Source organism: Typopeltis vanoorti, chromosome 12 (assembly GCF_054136105.1).
Source record: "Typopeltis vanoorti isolate ZY-2024b chromosome 12, IOZ_Tvanoo_1.0, whole genome shotgun sequence".
Taxonomy (NCBI): domain Eukaryota; kingdom Metazoa; phylum Arthropoda; class Arachnida; order Uropygi; family Thelyphonidae; genus Typopeltis; species Typopeltis vanoorti.
The window spans coordinates 50,048,223-50,068,690 of NC_143560.1; the positions used below are offsets into that span (position 1 = coordinate 50,048,223).

Genomic DNA, 20,468 nt, shown 5'->3' on the forward strand with positions numbered 1-20,468 from the left:
CTGAATGAAGCGAAAATGGATGTGCAGAACCAGGGAAACTAGAACTACCAAGGAGGGAGAGATGTGGATATGTGGACATTAGTGAGACAGTTGAGTGTAAGAATGTATATAACGAACCCGAGCCAGTACTAAAGACAAGTAATCGGAATTGGATAGTTAGAATAATGCATCCAGATAGGGGCAGGACAAAGGGACCTCTGCATTTCATGTATACTAATACCAGGAGTATTAGGAACAAGAAGGAAGAATTTTTGGCCTTGGTTGGCTCTTCCTGGCCACAGGCTATTGGCATTAGTGAAATATGGCTGACGGAAGAGGATATAGTTAGTGGGATAGAATGTGTAGGTTATAGTGAGAATAAAATGGGGGGAGGAGTGTTATTAATGATAGCTGATGAACTGCAGCCAAGGAGAAATGAAGTTATATTGCAGGATAGTGAAAAGAGCTCATTTGAGGCTATTTGGTATGAGATTGTAACTAGCAGAACAAAATATACAGTTGGGTGCTGCTATAGACCAGGTGATGGAATAGATGGTGGAGATGGTATGCATAAACAAATTGATGAAATGAGTGGAAGGAGGGTAATTATTATGGGGAATTTCAACTATGGTAACATTGATTGGAAGGAGGAGAGGACACATGTGAGGAAGGAACTGGATTTTATTCAATTATTAAGGGATAACTATCTGAGACAGCATGTAATAGAAAATACTAGGGGGTTTGAGAGTGCTTGACCTGGTAATAGCATCTGAGAATTTGACTGTAATGAATATGACCATGTTGCCACCTATTGGTGAGAGTGATCATAAGGTAGGTGGCAACATTGTCATATTCATTCATCTTGACCTGGTAGGTGGTCACATTCATCTTGACCTGGTAGGTGGCTAAAGGTGTGGAATTTTCGATTAAGACAGGGTATATGTGGAATTTCCTTGCTGGCAAGTATGACAAGCTTAGGAGATTGCTTGGTTTAGTGCCATGGCATGTAAAACTGCAAGGGCGGGATGTCGATAGAGCATGGGAAGTGGTCAAGGAGCATTTACAGGAGGTTATGGCTAATTGTATACCTAGGGTCCGAATAGTAAAACAAGTAGGGGTTAAATGGATGACTAACACCATTAAGCTTGAGCTGCAAAAAAAGAAACAACTGTGGAGGGAATTTAAAGAGAAAGGTGACCTGCAGGCACACGAATGGTATAAAGCGCAGGCCAGAAGGGTAACGAGTGTTGTAAGAAAAGCAAAAGTGGATTATGAAAGGAAACTAGCTATGCAAGCTAAAGAGAATCCCAAACAGTTCTTTAAATATGCTGCAAGCAAAAAAAAAAAACTGTACACGGCAGAATGCTTTTAAGCAATGCTGAGTAAGGAGGTCACTGAATCAGTTGATATAGTGGAATTACTGAGTGAGCACTTTGCAAGAGTATATCATCCAGGTGGTGACACTGAAAGAATGAAGGAACCATTAGTTTATACGGGAATTGTGATGAATGAAGTGGAGGTGAATAGTCTATTACAGAACCTTAATGTGAATACATCTGTGGGATTGGATGGTATACCGACACGGGTCTTACGTGAAGCGGCTAAAGAATTATCAGTGCCCTTGATCATGTTGTTTAATCTGAGTCTCGGGTCTAGTTTAGTCCCAAAGGTGTGAAAAAGAGGGGAAAATAATTCCACTGCATAAAGGAGGATCCAAGAATACTGTTGCAAATTACCAACCGATCAGCATATCAGGAGTCGTTGTCAAGGTCTTGGAGAAAGTAGTCAAGGGAAAAATACAGGAATGGATTGATGAAAATGAGATACTGTATGGGGGACAGCATGGCTTTGTGAAGGGTAGATCATGCTTTCAGTAACTTGCTCACATTTTATAACACAGTGATGGCTGAACTGGATAAGGGTAATGGGTTTACAGTGATACTGCTGGACCTAAGGCCTTTGACAGGATACCACATGGAATTCTAATCTGTAAACTGCAACATATGGGAATGGATATAGGGTTGGTGAGATGGATAGGTGGGTGGTTGATGGAGAGATATCTAAGAGTAGTTTATTCAGGAGTAGAATCCAAAAGACGGCCTGTGACTAGTGGTGTGCCGCAGGGTTCTGTTCTTGGACAACTGCTGTTTAATTTGTTCATTAACGATATAGGGAAGGATCTAAGATGAACGGTTCATTCGTTCGCTGATGATGCAAAGTTGGGTAGGGCAATAGTGAATGCAGAAGACGTCAAAATCTTGCAGGACGACTTGGATAGATTGGAGTTCTGGGCTAAGGAGAATGGATGTCAATTTCATGTGACAAAATGTAAGGTTATGCATTTTGGGGTGAAAAGATTAGCAGCAGTATACCACATTGGTGAAACTGTACTCCAGGAGATTGATGAGGCCAGGCACTTGGGAGTGTTGGTGGATAGGGAGATGAAGTTTAGGGGACACATTGCAAAAGTGGCTAAATCAGCTCATCAAATCACTTGGTTGCTGAAAAATACTTCGACGAGCAGAGACTAGCAAGTTATTGTTCCTCTGTACCGAGCTTTGATAAGACCTCATCTTGACTACTGTGCCCAGATTTGGTCACCTAGGTTTCTTCTTGATGGGGAGGAGGTGGAGATTATCCAGAGGTGAGTGACCAAGATGATAGCAGGTCTATGGAATGAACCTTATGAGAAGAGGTTGAAAATTTGTGGGTTGCAGAAATTGTTGATAGGCAGAAAAGGGGAGATATGATTGAGACATTCAAATTGCTGAAGGGTTTCTATAGGATTAATTCAGAGGATATTTTTGAGATCAGGACTGGTGGTGGGAGAACTAGAGGACATCTGTGGAAGCTGGGCAAGAGTGTGGTTAGCAAGGGTGTTAGAGCTGGGTTCTTTACTTTTAGAGTGGTAAATGAGTGGAATAAGCTGCCAGAGTTTGTTGTGGGTGCTATGACAGTGAATGAGTTCAAGGCAGGGTATGATAGATACTGTGAGAATGTCGAATAGTTGTGTGGACATGATGCTTAGGGCCTCCCTCGATTAGTTGAAGGACTTCCAGGAGTCGCCCGTAATAATGATAATAGTAAGAGCTTAAAGAAAGGCGTGTTTTAATTACCAGTTTTTTTGTTTGTTTTTTTTAAAGAAAGGTAAATAAGAAATAATATATTTTTGTTGAAGACATAATCCTACAGCTAGTCTGGAATCATGAAAGGGGAGATTAGGATCATATGTCCATATACGATACCAGCATAGTTGGTGGTATCATATATGGACTGTTGTAGTTGCTGCAGAGAAATAGAAATTGGACGAACATCAAGAAGTTTCTTTCTATTTTGAAACTGTTTATTGATGCCTTTCAGATTATGAAGAGAATTGACAGTTGTTAATACCTGTTCATATTATTTAGTCCTTAAAATTCAAATTAGCTAGAGATTGTTTTGCTGTGGCAAAACAACACTTTGTTTTTCATTTCTCTCATTACTCATTTCTTGTATTCAAGAAAACTTTTGTAGAGGTACTTTTTAAATCAGCTAATGTATCCTAACTTTATTTAATTGTTTATATATATATATATATTTTTTTTTAATTTTTTAATAAGTTAGGAAATTTAATGACCTTTTTTTAGTTATCTTACATTAGCTACTTAGGTGGCACCTTTTGGAATTGTCAGTTATTGTTCAATTTGATACTTAGGCAAAAATTATACTAATAAAATAATATTTTATGTGAGTTTATTCTGGTATTATAATTTATTTAGATATGCCTGCTCACGATATTTCCTTATTAAAACAATATCAAAAAGATTATTCTTGAAAAAAATTTTGGATGCATGCACTCAGAATAACAATAACAAGTTAGAAATATATACAGTACATATGCAAATTTTCTGAATACAACTTCTGTATCAAAAAGTATAAATTAAGTGTTCAGGAACCAAAGAGAGGAATGCCTAACCAGGCTTCTATCTGTCAAAATAATACAATTTTTAATTTTGAATATTATTTATTTTAAATTAAAGATGCCAAGAAATTATATCCTTGGTTTATCCTTTATCCACGTGTAAGCTTGTTTACATTAGTTGTGAAGATATTTCATGCACAAACTTATGTAAACAAGCTTACACATGGATAAGGCTAAATCAAGGATATAATTTCTTGGCATCTAGTTAAGTACTTTAGTCGGGAAGATACTTCACGTGCAAACTTTGTTTGCTTATATTGGATAAAGGCAAAACAAAGAGAATATAATTTCTTGGCATCCTTTAATTAATTCATAACCAAGTAAAAACTTTCAACAGTTATATTTATTTATTTTGTAGCAGTGAGAATTTTATTGAAGCTTAATGCAATATGTTGCTAAGACTATTTTCTTTAATTTTTTTTACTGTCCCTCTCCCCTTCCTCCAGCTCGACCAATTTATCTAAAGAGTCTCCTGTTGGATTAGAAAATTCAGACAAAAATCCACCATTAAATGTTGCTAGCATCGTAACATCAAGAGATATTCAAAATATGGGAACCTCCGAAAAAAAAAAATTTGAAACCAAAGGTACAGCTCTTCAAGGGACTTTATCTTCTCTTCATGATCTACCATCTCTTAGTAAAAGTAAGCATTCATATTTGAGATATGTACAAGTGAAGAGCAAAGTGTTATTTGCCATCTCATCCAAACTTCAGGTGTTCAGTTTAAAATGCAGCCTGACATTGTTTACAATTATTTTGCTTGACTGAAATAGTGCATTGAATTATGCTATGACACCTACCAGAGAGTAGGTAAGGAAAGTTGTGCTAACATTTTAAAATGAACATCCTGTATTTCAAATGACATTTAGTAGGTAAAACCATATAATAAAGTATTCCACTATTATATATTTTATTTAATGAGAAATGAAAGAAGAACATCAGATTTAATCTTGAAATTAAAACATTTCAAGAAAATTTTCATTTTGAATATCTAATATTATATTATTATTATTATTACATCCTCCATGGAGTCGGCAGACTCATCATGGTAAGCTAATTCAATTGAAATAGAACATATTTATTCTATATGATAAATAAAACATATTTATCATATAGAATCTTAAAATCCTCAACACTCCTTGCATTAATAACACATTCTGGTAATGTGTTCCATTCATTAGAATACATACAGCAGTATGTATTCTATACTGCTGAATACATCCGTTTAGATTCTCGTAGAAAGGCTTAGACGTTAATTAAACAAATTAATATGCCATTACGTCCCATAGTGGATGGCATTGATTCCCCCACTTACAAATTAGCTAAACATTTGGCCAAAGTGCTCACATACTATACTGGCAACACACCATCACACATAAAAAACTTAGCCCACTTCAAAGCCAGCATAGAAAACCTTACACTCCAACATACTGACATAATGGTCAATTTTGACGTCTCCTCCTTATTCACAAATGTCCCACTCAAAGAAACCTTAGAGCTAATCCAAGCTAAATTTTCTCCCGATATCTCAGCCCTATTTCAGTTCACAACGAACTCAGGCTATTTCGTTTGGCAAGGAAAATTCTATAAACAAATAGAGGGGACAGCCATGGGACAACCACTCTCCCCACCCTTGGCCAACTTCTTTATGGAGACTTTTGAAGAAAAAGCCTTGAACTCTGCCCCACAAAAACCAACCATATGGCTTTTCTACGTTGATGTGTTTGCTATTTGGCCACATGGCTCTGATATACTCCTCTCCTTCCTAACACACTTAAATAACCAACACCCCAGAATCAAGTTCACCCTGGAAAAAGAGAAAAACAATAGCCTCCCTTTCTTAGACACACTAGTCACCTGCCAGCCTGATGGAACCTTGGTTTTCTCATTTTCTCAGTTTATAGAAAACCCACCCATACAGGCAAATACATTCACCAACAATTCCCCCCCCCCAAAAAAAAAAACAATATGGAGTTATTAAGACACTACACAACAGGGCTAAACTTATCTGTTCAAATGACAATGCCCTAACCACTGAACTAAGCCACATCCTCAACACATTCTCAGCCAATTGCTATCCCCCTCCCAAAAAATCCAAAATATATTGACACTCCCCTCACAACAAGGATTACTCTAAATCAATCACCATTCCCTACATCCAAGGCACCTCGGAAAAAATTACCAAAATCCTAAAAAAACATGACTTGACCTCATGTTACAGACCATATAAAAAATTGGTGTCCCTTATCCGCTCCACTAAAGACCAACCACTTCCCCTAGAGCTACCTGGTGTATACCAGGTCCCTTGCAGCTGTAAGCTGTCCTACTTTGGCCAAACAGGCAGGACAGCGAATATCAGAATTTCAAATCAAAAGGACTACATCCGGTTTCACCAGTACAGCCACTCTGGTCTTGCAGACTATGCTCTGGATACACGCCACAGAATACGGTGGAAGAAAGCCATGGTAATACACCGTAGTAAATTCAAATTTGAAAGACTATTCATGGAATCGGCCTCAGTCCTAAGAATCATGCCAAACCTCAACAAATTTGGTTGCATGAGACTGCCCCAAATTTGGGAGACTTACATCAGAAGACCTTCAGCCCAACAGCCAAGAATACCTACATAGCCTGCCAGGGGGCACCATCAGGACTTTTAGGAGAAACAATAGCTTCCTGCTTTGTCCGCATTTACTGTGTGTAGTGCCTGTGTGCACGTGTCTTTATTTTGAGTTCCTGTGATGTTGCCGAAATATTGGAAATATAGATTAAAGTTTAATTTAATTTATATCCTTTGTACGTTGTAAATTCCTTAAGTTATTTAATAATCAGTTTAGATTATATTATATTATATTACATAATTTGCATTAAGCAAAATATGCTGATGAATAGATATACCTGTCAAGTCAGCATCACACTGTTACAGTGATTTTAAAAGAGGTGTTGTTATAGGATATCATATCACTAGTCCATCTGTTTGTGACATTATTAAAACATTACCCAAAATAAACTCTAGGCATCATTATTGGTGAAGATGTGAGGTTTGCTACCTTAGCCAGGATATACAGGAAGCTGCAGGAAATTTACATCAGGAGAGGACCAAAATGAAAATGAGCAACAAGGATCATTTTACACAGTGTTCTGCTACTTTGTAGTAGGGTACTACATAAAGTGCTAAACAGTCTTGGTTTCTGTGGAAGATCATCTGTACATAAATCAAATCAATTGTGGCAGTCAGCACTGTAGACTGTGCTAGTTTAAGAATATTGTGATTGATCCAGAGTGTGGGATGTCTGTGATATGGAGTACTGAATCATGCTAATCCCTTTTCCATTCAGACACAAATCTAAGGGTGATGGATGCCTGAGGAATGCTATATGCTTGAATGCACCTTCCTTCTGTGAGGTTTGGGGGGAAAAGGGTGTGTAATGGTCTGAAGTTGTTTTTTCTGTATGGATTTAGATTTAGTTATAGCATGTGGAAGGATACGAAGATATTATGAAAGAATTAAACCAAGAACCAGTAATAGAAAAAATTAAAAAATATAAACATAAATGGATGGAACACATCCAAAGAATGAAAACAGAAAGATTACCAAAACAAGCCTTAAAGTACAAGCCACTAGGAAAAAGAAAACCAGGACGTCCTCTTAAACGATTCAACAACGATGACTTCTATGGCCGGAACAGCCCATTCTAGGTCTAAATCCTTGATACGTATGATGATGATGATGATGTGGAAGGATGAATGATGATGAATATATAGCATTTTTGATAATGAAATGCTGCCTCCACAGCAGTTTTCTGGAACAGACCTCTCAGTACAGTAGTGCATTATATCATCCTGGAAGTCCTGTTGTAACATTTGAAGAAAATTATGTGGAAAAACTTAACAGACCTGCATAGAGTCCCAATCTTAATCAAATAGAACAATTTTTAAATGATACCAGAATGTTCAGTGCAAGCCAGACTAGTGTGTCTGGTCTGATTTCTACATTTTTACAAGTTCTGTTGAATAAAAAAAATCATGAGTTTCAGCTTAATCATCAGATATATTTAGTAATTCTAATTCTATTGTATGTGTCATGCCATATATTGTTTTTTTACCTTACGCCTTATATTGCATTTATATTTGGTTATTGCATACACCTGCTTTACCGATTATTTGATTTTATTATAATGGAACATGACCAATCAGAGGATAGGATACATATGGATCATTTATCTTTAGAGAGCACTCAGTCATACTACAAAATAATCAACTAATCACAACATGGTAACCAAAAAAAAATTTGGTTAGGTTTCCTGCAGGCATCAGTAATTAGCTTTATTTCAATTAGTCGTGATGGAATATACAGAAAGTTGAAAAGCTGAGAGAGTCGTTGCATTTTTTCTTTATATCCCCTGTACGAGGGTTTTCTGAAAAGTTCTTAGCCTCGACTATAGATGGCAACACTATTGGCAAGGGTTTTTTTCTACGTTGGTACATATGTCATAAACATCCACTGAAATTGCAAGTCATTCTATTAAGTAGTTTGTTTTATACAGCTGTCTGAAGCAAAAGTGTTATCTTTTGCTTCAGAAGGTTTAATGTCAAAAGAAGTTCATAAAAGTTTATGGGCACTCTTTTCCTTCGTTTTCAACAATTAAGAAATGGGCTGCCGAATTTAAACATGGCCGTACCAGCCTTGAAGATGATCCACATGAAGGACGTCCAAAAAGTAACAACACCAAAAATCATTGATCAAGTGCATGATATGGTATTGGATGACCAGCGAGTAAATGTGCGTGAAATTGCTGAGACTATAGGCATTTCAAAAGAACATGTAGGATATATTTTGCATGAAGAATTGCAAATGAAAAAGCTTTGCGCAAGATGGGTGCCATGCTTGCTCACAGCAGATCAAAAATGCACTCGCATGAAAATCTCTGAACAGTGCTTGGAGCGTTTTAACAAGAATAAAACTGATTTTGTGCGTCGATTTATTACTATGGATGAGACTTGGATTCACCATTACACACCAGAATCCAAACAGCAGTCAAAACAATGGACAGAAGCCAGATCTATCATTTTGTAGATTTTGTTCAGTGCCAAAGAAGACAAAGTCAGTTCCATCAGCTGAAAAGGTCATGGCATCGGTGTTTTGGGATGCTAAAGGCATTTTGTTTATTAATTATCTTGAAAAGGGTAAAACAATAACTGGAGAATATTATTCCAATCTTTTAACCAGACTAGACGAAAAAATTTGTGAGAAAAGACCTGGTTTGCAGAAGAAAAAATCTTCTTTCATCAGGACAATTCACCTGCCCACAAAGGTGTTTTGGCAATGGAAAAATTAAGGGATCTGCACTGTGAATTGTTGGAACATCCATCCTATTCACCATATTTGGCTCCCTCTGACTTCTGTCTCTTCCCAAAACTAAAACTCTTCCTTGCTGGTCAGTGTGTTTCTTCGAATCAAGACGTGATTGCAGCTGTAGAGGGGTATTTTGTAGATCTTACTGAGAACCACTACAGGGATGGGATAATGGTGCTAGAGCATCGCTGGAATAAATGTATTAGTCTTAAGGGAGATTGCGTTGAAAAATAAAAAAAAAATTTGAAACTAACCCAACTTGAATGTCTTTCAATTGTTTTCTCATTTGTCACTATGCCACACAACATCACTTTGCTCTCTAGTTTTGGAACCATTCGAATTCAGAAACCCACTAATATAGCTAATGTGTTTGGAACCCTAACAGTTTTATTTTTTTGAAAAAGTTTTTATGATGATTTTGAATATTTTTACACTTAACATTTGTTATTATGGCAAAAGAAATCATTTGGCTTTTTTCATATAAGTGCAATTCAAGACATACTGTAAGTTTTAAAACTGAAAACATGAAAATGATCATTATCATTAATTGATAAATAGTAAATGCTCATATATCACTGACAAAATGTATGAGGTTCCCTCTCCCCTTCATCTGATAGACTGATAATCACTACTACATACCGTATGTTCCGGCATATAAGTCGACTTTTCAGCATTGAAAAAAAGTACTAAATTTTTTAGGTTGACTTATATGCCGGGTCAAAAATTGATTGCTTTCCAAGAAAAAACTAGTATGTATCATACTCTGTTAAATTTATTAGCAATATACAAAAAAGGTGTAAATAAGTAAAAATATTTCAACTTATATCAAATTTATTTACAGAAAAATTATTTACATGTTATATAATTATTTATTTACAAAAGAAAATAGGTAGGTAACTACGTAATTAAAGTTTAATTTTTACTGTCTGAATGTATGAAAAGTTCATTGTACTCTAGTTCTTTAATTTCTTCTGGTATATCGTCATACAAATTGTATTTGTTTTCTCCATCAGATTTAGCATCAATTTCGTCATCATTGTAAACAAAATCATTTTCTGAGCCATCTAATTTGTTAGATATAGCACATTTTTTAAAAGATTTTATTACTGTATCTGGTTTTATTTCATCCCATGCTTTCGCTACCCATTCACACAAGTTACCAAAGATGCATGTTGCATTTGTCCTCCTTTTGTGTAACTTTTCTCTCCTCCTTGCATCCCCGCATTCCACTGTTTTCGTAAACTGTCTTTAAATGGCTTGTTTATACAAACATCCAACGGTTGTACTAGTGAAGTTAACCCACTTGGAATCACCGCCATATTGGTATTATTCTCTCTTAATAAAGATTTTGTGCTCTACATTAAATGGGATTTGAACATGTCCCACAATAAAAGACTGTTTGGATTTTTTAATGCACCTTGTCATGTATTCCAAATATTTTTTATCCACAGCCTAACTCCTGCTTCATTCATCCAGCCATTCTCATGAACATGGACAAAAACTTTTCTTAGAATTTTGATCTTTGGCATTGTTTTTCTTTTAAAAATTATCATCAGTTTTAATTTAGTACCATCAGCCATACAAGCAAGTACAACTGTGAAACGGCTTTTTTCCTGTCCAGTTGTTTTTAAAGAAATAGTTTTACTTCCTTTCAGTTCTACTGTTCTATTCCTGATCATGTCAAACATAACTGGAGTTTCATTCATATTTCCAATTTGAGGCAATAAATAATTTTTTTGCTTTCTTTTAGCAATTATAAATCTTTGAAAACTTAATAACTTAATAACATCCAAATCCTTTGGTAGCTTCTGTGCGATTTTCGTTTTTAGTCGAAGCACTAAATTTTTCCTTTTCATAAACTGGCTACACCAACTCACTGTAGCTTTGAAGTTTTTGCTGTCCTTTTTATTTGCTTTGCCCCACTTCAAAGCAAATAAATGAATATTATTTCTCGTTATAATGAGTCCATTTTGGCGATTTTCTCGAACCCAATCCGCAACATTATTTTTCAGAATAGGCCACTTACAAATTCCTTTCCATAATGCACACTTATTTTTTGGCATTTTCGTTATTAAAGTTTCATTTTTTCTCCAATCACAAACTAGTTTTTCGTTTACTCTGAACTGACGTGCAGCAACACATTAGTATTTTCTTTTGCAAATTTAATCACTTTGCACTTAAAACTCGTATTATATTTCATTCTTTTAAAAGGAGCCATTGCACTTTAGTTCACTATTGGTCAACTGGTCAATACGAAAAAGAAATTTTTCGAGTCAACTTATATGACTAGTATACTATAAAAACTCAAATAAACTCAAAAAAATTCCAATATCGACTTATATGCGAGGTCGACTTGTACGACGGAATATACAGTAAGTATTTTGTGTGTGTGTGTGTGTGTGTGTGTGTGTGTGTGTGTGTGTACATATAAGTGTACACACATGTTAAAATAATAGTTAATTAATACAATGGTTGAGCTACGTTTTTTTTTTTTTATTTCTCTTTAAAATATGAAATTCATCTCCCACCTAAAAGTTAATGAATTGCTTCAGCAATTTATTAACTTTTACATGGGAGATGAAAAGGCTTTTTTATCCTGTAGTATTTACATAGGATAAAAGGATTGCCGGCCTGGTTGGCCGAGCGGTTAGTGTATCCGCTCTCCTGCCAGAAGGCTGCGGGTTCAAATCCCGCTGTGGGCATGGATGTTTGTCATTGTCTGTAGAAACAGTAGTGATGGTGGCGGGTGGTAGATGGCATTGGTGTATTGTGGTTAGTTGTAGTTCGGTGGATTGAGTGGTGGAGACAGAGAGTTGTAGAGTAGATGCCCTCCCTCGATGAGTCTTTCGACTCCCTGGAGGTGTCACATAATAATAATAATAATAAAAGCCATACCATTAACAAAAGCCTTATGAATTGACCAGGTGTGAGATTTAACATGCAGCTGTGATATATTAGGCTATTGGGATTCTCCACTCAAGCTGACACCTGACTAGTGAGATGTTTGCTAACTATGAAGAATGTTCCAATTTATTGGACTCATATTATTATAAACTACTGGAAAGTATTCATAGAAGAGTGAAAAGATATGGCCAAAGCATGTACCACACTCTATTCATCTATGTACAATTTAGGCTTCTCTGAAATATAGTCATGTCCCAATTCTTTCAAATGATCATTTATTCATTTTTTCATGTAATCATGTATTAATGTAATCTTTTTTTGTTGTTTGAGAAATATTTACATATACAGGATGATCAGAATTAAAGTATTCCTGTTTTTAAGGCCTTGTGGAGCACCACTCAGTGATCCAAATGCTGTGAAACTTTGCAAGGATATGTTGTGCATCATGCAGGAGCAATATCTGAGAAAAAAGTAGTTCCATACTCACCAGGGGCACTGTATGATGTGTCAGATGTAGGTGTAGTAATTTTTCTTTGTGTAAGAAGGAGAAAAACGATACAAACATAAATAACATATTTCTATTCACTTCCATAATGCATTCATCTCTGCACTGTTCAATGTGCTGTCCTTCTCAGTATGCCATAAACTGCATCCTTTGTACAGTGTGTTCAACACAGCTGATGATGCGAACATAGTTGTGTTATGTTGTCTTTCAGTGCTAGCAACTTATCAGGATGATAACAATAAACACTGTCTTTGAGAAATCCCCAGAGTCAGAAGTCACAGGGGGCCAGATCAGGTGAATAAGGCAGCTATGCAGTGGGAAATGCATGGCTGATCACTCTGGCTTCTGTGAAATGTTCTCAAAGAACTTCCTGTACAAACATCTGATGTGTGGAGAAGGCTCCATCCTGCATGAAAATGACTGATTCCATGTATAGGCGCTGCTGTAGCTGTGGCACAACACATTTGTTTATCATATCGATATCATGATACTTCTCAGCAGTAACTGAATAGGTCGCAGGACCTTACCAGTAAATGTCCTCAAAGAAGAATGGTCCAATAATAAATGAAGCTGTAAACCTGCACCAGACAGTATCTTTGAGTGAATGCAAAGGAATTTGTTGGATTGGATGTGGGTTTTGTGTAGTCCATACCTGGCAGTTGTGGGTATTCACAGCTCCATTCAGGGGAAAGTGAGGCTTATCTCCCCACAGAATCATCCAGTCCAACTCCACTCAAGCAAGGAACGTTAAAACAAATGTCACTTGACTTTCAAAGTCCTTCAGATGCAACTCCTGTGTCAGGATTATCTTGAATGGGTCGATATACAGAATCTTCCATTTCCATAGTTCCAGACAGTTGTGCAAGGCACATGCACTGCTGGAACTGACACTGTTATTCATGGCCTACTCTACAATGTCAGTAGCAACTTCATTCATTTGTGAACTGATTGATTTGTGACCTCTACCAGGTCCAATTCCCAATCTTCCTGAATCTTCAAAATGACTAATCTTTTGTCGCAGAGCACATGAACATAGTAGACCTCATTGACATTTGTTCAGATGATGAAATTTGTGTAGTGCAGAAACAACATTGCAATTGTTTAGGCAGTACAGCTTCACGAGCAAAGCACTTTGGGGCAAGGTTATCACTGTGGATGGTATTAACAAGCAGAATGAAGGGAAAAATCTCATGTCCACTTTTTAAACCTTCCTGGCACCTGCTATGCAAATTCCATGCATTTGGTGTGTACAATGCTCCTTGTTGGTGAAATTTGGAACTATTTTTTTTTCTCTCAGATATTGCTTCCACATGATGCACAATGTATTCCAGCAGAGTTTCACAGCATTTGGATCACTGGATGGTGCTTCACAAGGTCTCCTAAACAGGGATACTTTAATTTTGATCATCCTGTATATTATATTCTTTATATTTAGAATTTAAAAAAGTAAGGAAATGATTGTGGCTATTTGAAATGCATTTTGAGGTACCACTCTTGTTTAATAATACCATACATTATCACAAGAGTTGTGTTGTAGATCTGATTTTTTGCTTAACTTTGCCATTAAAATAATGTGATTAATATAAGGCATATTCCGGTAATTGAACCACATTTTTTTATTAAGCTAAAAGCACAATAAAGAAATAAAATTCGACAAGTTTTGTAAGTCTTTTGGCTTACATCTTCAGGGATTAAAGGTAACTGAAAGTTAAACAACAAAAAAGAGAAATTAGTAGTTCATACTATACAGTTGTAGCCATCTGACTGTTCATAAAATTAAAAAATCAGAATGCAGATTCAAAGCAGTGCTAAGTTTAAACAATGCTGGATGATGCCACATTCTGTTGTTCACGATCATAATGTCCGAGGTCTGACTGAGGTATATTTTTTATCAAAGCTGACCAAACTTGGTGTAGAATTAAGCCTTGGTTTTTATTGCATTGTGTTGGAATTCTAAGCATGTTTGCAGCTTCTTTAAATTTCCTTATGTAACAGTTTTTTTCTATATAAGACATGTTTGTTTTCTGCCAGAGTACATTGTGGCCGGTGGAAGTAGTATGGAAAGATAGACCTGATTTGTGTTCTCTTCTGTTTTGTACATCCTTTTGGTGTTCGTTCATGCATATTTCCCAGATCTTCCTGTCTATCCTACGTAGCAGATGTCTAAATTACTAAATTTAATAATTTAGTAATTCAGCGGCTAAATTACTAAACAAACTTAACATCAAAGTAGCCTTTCTGCTGCTGGAAAAAATTTCAAGATTTCTATATTCTCCGAAACCTCCACATTATCCTTTAAAAAAACCAGGTGTTTATAAAATTTATTGTTCTTGTGGCATCTGCTACATATGACAGACAGGAAGATCTGGGGAAATACGCATGAATGAACACCCGAAGGATATACAAAACAGAAGAGAACACAAATCAGGTCTAGTTTTCCATACCACTTCCACCGGCCACAATGTACTCTGGCAGAAAACAAACATGTCTTATATAGAAAAAAACTGTTACATAAGGAAATTTAAAGAAGCTGCAAACATGCTTAGAATTCCAACACAATGCAATAAAAACCAAGGCTTAATTCTACACCAAGTTTGGTCAGCTTTGATAAAAAAATACCTCAGTCAGACCTTGGACATTATGATCGTGAACAACAGAATGTGGCATCATCCAGCATTGTTTAAACTTAGCACTGCTTTGAATCTGGATTCTGATTTTTTAATTTTATGAACAGTCAGATGGCTACAACTGTATAGTATGAACTACTAATTTCTCTTTTTTGTTGTTTAACTTTCAGTTACCTTTTATCCCTGAAGATGTAAGCCAAAACTTATGAAACTTGTCGGGTTTTATTTCTTTATTGTGCTTTTAGCTTAATAACAAAATGTGGTCCAATTACCAGAATATGCCTTATGAACTTCTAAACCACAGAAACCTCCACTTACATAGTGATTAAAATCTGCTTGCAATGTTCCAAAATTTTAATAGAAATCTATCTTGCCAGAAAGGAATTATATGGTGAACTATTAATATAGCAAACTTGTATGGATCACAGGAATAGTTTGTTATAGCAGTGGATAGTTTGCTATCCACCGTGGGGTTTCAGAACATTTCAATATTTTGCTAAAGTAAGTTTGTTAAAGCAATGTTTGCTATAGTGAGAGTGATAACAATTTAATAATTTACTGTAATAATAATTTTTTTTGCTCTGCTTTTTCCTTAGTCTTTCTTGTTTTCTTTTTTCTACATCACTGACATCTACAAATTGTGGATGCCAGTAAGGCTGAGGGCTAACAAATTATAGGCCAAATCTGTATATCTGGAGTTGTAGTTAAGGTATTGGAAAGGCTTTTAAGAGCTAGGATACAAAAGTTGGTTGAGAACCCGTGGTATTCTCTGTGCTTGTCGGCATGGATTTGTTAAAGGGAGGTCATGTTTCGTCTACTTATGAATTATAACAAGGTGACAAATGTATTGAACGAGAGAGATGTATATACAGTGGTATATTTAGATTTTGCAAAGCTTTTGATAGATTGCCACATCACATGTTGGTAAAATTGGAGCAGATTGGATTGGATGAGACAGGTATCAGCATGTTGTGTATGGAAGTGCAGTATTCCAGAAGAGCAAAGTCATTAGTGGTGTGCTGCAGGGATCCATTTTTGGAACCATTGTTATTTAACTTGAATATTAATGATATCGGGAATAGTTTAATTGCAGATATACCATCATTTGCAGATATGTAGAACTGGGGAGGGTGATGAGGAATCAAGTAGATGTTGTGGCCTAACAGGAAGAAACACAAATAGATTGTATAAATGGGCAAGTGTATAGTACTGTCAGTTCAATATTGCAAAGTGTAAGGTTCTGAAATTTGGGAAGCAACTTAAACTTGATGGGGAAATTTTGGAGGAGGTTGAGAAGACAAGAGACATTGGGTTGGTAGTGGACAAGTATCTGAAGTTCAGAGGTCATATTACAAGTTGTGACCTCCAAACAAATTGTGAAGTCATCACATCAGATTGACATGGAGAACCTTGCAGAAATAAAGAGGTTATGATTTTATTGTATCAGGGCCTCTTATTATTATTTTGTTCAGATTTGGTTTCCTGGTTTTCATGGTAATGAAGATATTTTATAAAGGGGCCCAGAGAAGACTAACTAAGGCATAAACTAGTCTTTAGGATGTGGGATATGAAGACAGATCGAGGGAATGCAATCTGCAAAGCCTTGTGAATAGGAGGAAGAGAAGAGATTTGATCAAGACGTTTAAGTTAGTAATGGGTTGTTATCAGGTTAATGTTTAAGAAATTTTTCATACAATAGGAGAAGGAGTATAACAAGGGGGACATCTTTGGAAACCATATAATGAAAGTATGAGCATTGGCATAAGGAGCGGGTTCTTTGCTTGAAGAATGGTTGGTGAGTGGAATGCATTACCTGACATTGAATGAGTTTAGAGTATGGTTTGATGGACTTTGCATGTAACATCATGCACCTGCTGTGATGAGTCTTTGGACTCCATGGAGGTCTAGTGTTAATAATCATATCTATGCTTGCTGTGCAGTGCAACCCATGGACACCTGGAAGGGGAAGAGAAAAATTGGTGATAGAAATGCGCTGCTTTGGCATCATCTTTTGCTAGATGGTCCACCATCTAGCAAAAGATGATGCCAAATTCTGATTGGCCCACATCTCTTTCTTTTTTTCTAGAAATACCCTTTCTTGGAAAACAGGATCCTATAGCACATAATGTTTTCCATACATTGCAACCCATAATATCCAGAAAGGTGGTCCTGATGGTATAGATGCACTTTTTTGACCCCTGTTTAAGTCACACAGGTTTTCCTGTATCTCCTGGCTGGAATTCAGCTAATGAACTTTTCTGCAAGTGTCAGTAATGTTGTAAGTCTCTTTCTCTGTGGTTCAGGGACAGGGTTCAAAGCTTGTTGCAGTGTAGGTATAGTGTCGAGAGTAACCCTGACATTTCACTTCAGAGTGTATTTATTGCTTGTTGGATAGTGTGACTCCATGGTTGGTGGGGATCTCTGACACTGAATCTGAAATCCCTTTCAACACGATCCTTAATTCTCAAATTTAACAGATCTGACATGGCCCCAGTCAAGTACAGAAACCTTTAATATATATATAATCTGCTATTAAATTAAGAAACAGAAAATGTCTGTTTCACAAGTAAATGCAACTTTGTGTTTCATCATTTGTACTGTAGGTGAATGACAGGGAGAATATCAACCATTTATTATAATTATTATTATTATTATTATGGGACACCTCCAGAGTCTAAGGACTTATTCAAGAGGTCCACACTATTCAACACTAGGAACCACTAGTTACACTGCTCAATCCCCTATCCACATTATACTATTGACCACCTACTACATTATGTTTTTGTCTGTTAATTGTGTGTGTTCTTTGCCCAATTGGCCTGTTTTGTGGAAGCAAAAAAGTCCTCCTCCTCAAGAAAAAAAAATTCCTACCACCATATGAGACTGGCTAATTGAAATTCACTTGAATGCCAGTTTCATATAAAGATTCCTCTTGTTATAATGAGAATCAAATATTGGTCTTTCCAGTCTAAAGATGCATGTGTCCCATCATTCTTCTAACTGGGGTACGGAAGTGCTCTGAAAAATCGAATCAAAGAAGAACACATCTCACCAAAAAACTTTTCAGTTCTCCACCAATTTATTCAGAAGGATTTAAAAGTATTGCCAGGATCTTCAAAACCAGTTTAAAAAAAGAAAAAGAAACGTGATGGTGATATTCTTGTAGAGACATCAAGCCATCAATGTCATCAATCTCACAAAATCTGCAATGAGCAATATCCATGGAGAAAATATGAATTATGACACACCATAAAGAGCTGAGTCTCTGTTATTAAAAAGATATGTATAATATCCCCAATTTTAATAGGAGCTGTGATCTAAATAAAAACAAAAAAACACAGAAATGATATTCACCACTCTCTTACATCTGATTTTACATGAAGCCATCTTTTTGTATCATCTTTCTATACATCTTTAAGCTGACTCATAACTTAGACACGTGCTATATATATTGTTTTGTATAATGTAATTCTTATCTACAGTCATTAGTGCTTTGAAAAACTTTGCTCTTGAGACCTTATCAAAGAAACTTTTAAATTATTTTTTGTATTTCACCTATAAAACATGAATGGATTTATAATATCTTCTACTTCAATATTCTAAATATGCCAGATTGAAGCCTTTCAGCTCTATACTTTACTATTTGATTATGTACTATCACTCATGATGAATGTAACTTTCTGCCATTGGATTGCTTTGCCTGGTCTCTAAATGAGAACCAACAGTTGGAAAGAACTGTCAAGCCAACAAAGCTTAATCACTGTACTAATAAAATATGAATATATGGGCTCCTAGGCAGAGAACATGTCTTTAAGTGGTGCAAGCCAAGGCAACTCCAATGCCAAAGTTTTTATTTTCATAAGCTGTCTGGTCAACTTCAAAATTTATGTTTCTTTCTAGTTGGCTATAAAACATGGGGCTCATTACATTTTCTATTTCACTATTTTAAATATGACAAATTGAAGCCTTTTTGGCTCTATATGCACTACTTGAAGACATGAACTTTGCCCTGGATCTTTTCCAGATCTACAGAATTTAAATACATATTCTTGTTATAGCCCATGATTTCTTCACAGAAATAGTTTGTTGCTGTAGATAACTTGCTGTAGTGACTCCTTTAGAATAGCATAATGTCTGAGGCCTTAGTGTAACTTTTTGGAAGTTACAAAAACTTTTTTGCAAGTTTGTTGTAACTGTGTTTCCAAATTGAAAGTCAACACATTATTTTTTGTGATAATTATTAAAAAATGCTAGTTTGATATTCTGTATTCAGTTGTAGTTGCTTCAGTTTCCTATGAAAAAAAGTTCACTCAGAAATGTATATCAGTGATGCAGTAGAAATTAGGACTAAAACCAAGGTAAGAAACAATTTGATGGTGGGCAAATGTGTATGTTTAATAAATGTACAAGTATTGTATCCCCATCAGGTTTCTGAATATCATGATAGTACTACATGATTAATTAGACATTACTGGCTTCCTATCAACAATTTCTTCCAAATTAACTTGATATTTGTAAGAATCAAACTCTTTCAAATGTTTGAGTTTGTTTTTTTAAGGACAAACTCTGAACTACTGAACTGCATCAATCCACCAGATTTAAGGTTTTTTACATGGTATCAAATACTAGTTTTGTTCATCTTTAATCTCCATTTCTGTTTAACATGTTCAATTGGGCAGTGTCCACATGTGTTGGACACCACCCATGGAAACTAGCTTTACCTTATGCCTGTTACTTCCATGACAGGCAGGCATTTTCACAAAGATTATATGGCATGCTAGTTGCAACCTTTTTCAGAATTTTATTTGTAAAATTATCATCTGGATGATATTGAAAATCTCAAATGCAATTCAAACCGATTTCAAGTTACATATACACATATACCTTTATTTGCTTTAGAAAATTTGCCTTACATAAATCGTTTGCTTTCTGCACCCAGTGACTGCATTATAAACAGCTGTTTCATATATTTTCTGCAACTGAAAATTTGAAAGAGGATGTTAGGACAAGTATGTTTAGATACTGTTTGGTACTACAATAAATCAAATTTTGTTTGCATGTGTGCAGCGTGGTGTATGTGTTTTTCATTATGAGGTCTAGTTCCAGTTGTATCTAATTTTCTAAATGTCGTGCATA

The 20,468-nt window shown here is 35.9% G+C and overlaps 1 protein-coding gene across 1 annotated transcript in view; it reads left to right on the forward strand.

The window, feature by feature from the left end:
• LOC150100779 (centrosomal protein 43-like) overlaps positions 1–20,468 on the forward strand; it is a 210,818-nt gene that overhangs the window by 93,778 nt on the left and 96,572 nt on the right. The window contains exon 5 of the mRNA XM_090401945.1: positions 4,387–4,583. Within this exon, the coding sequence (XP_090258071.1) occupies positions 4,387–4,583 (197 nt within the window). The remainder of the gene's footprint in view (positions 1–4,386; positions 4,584–20,468) is intronic.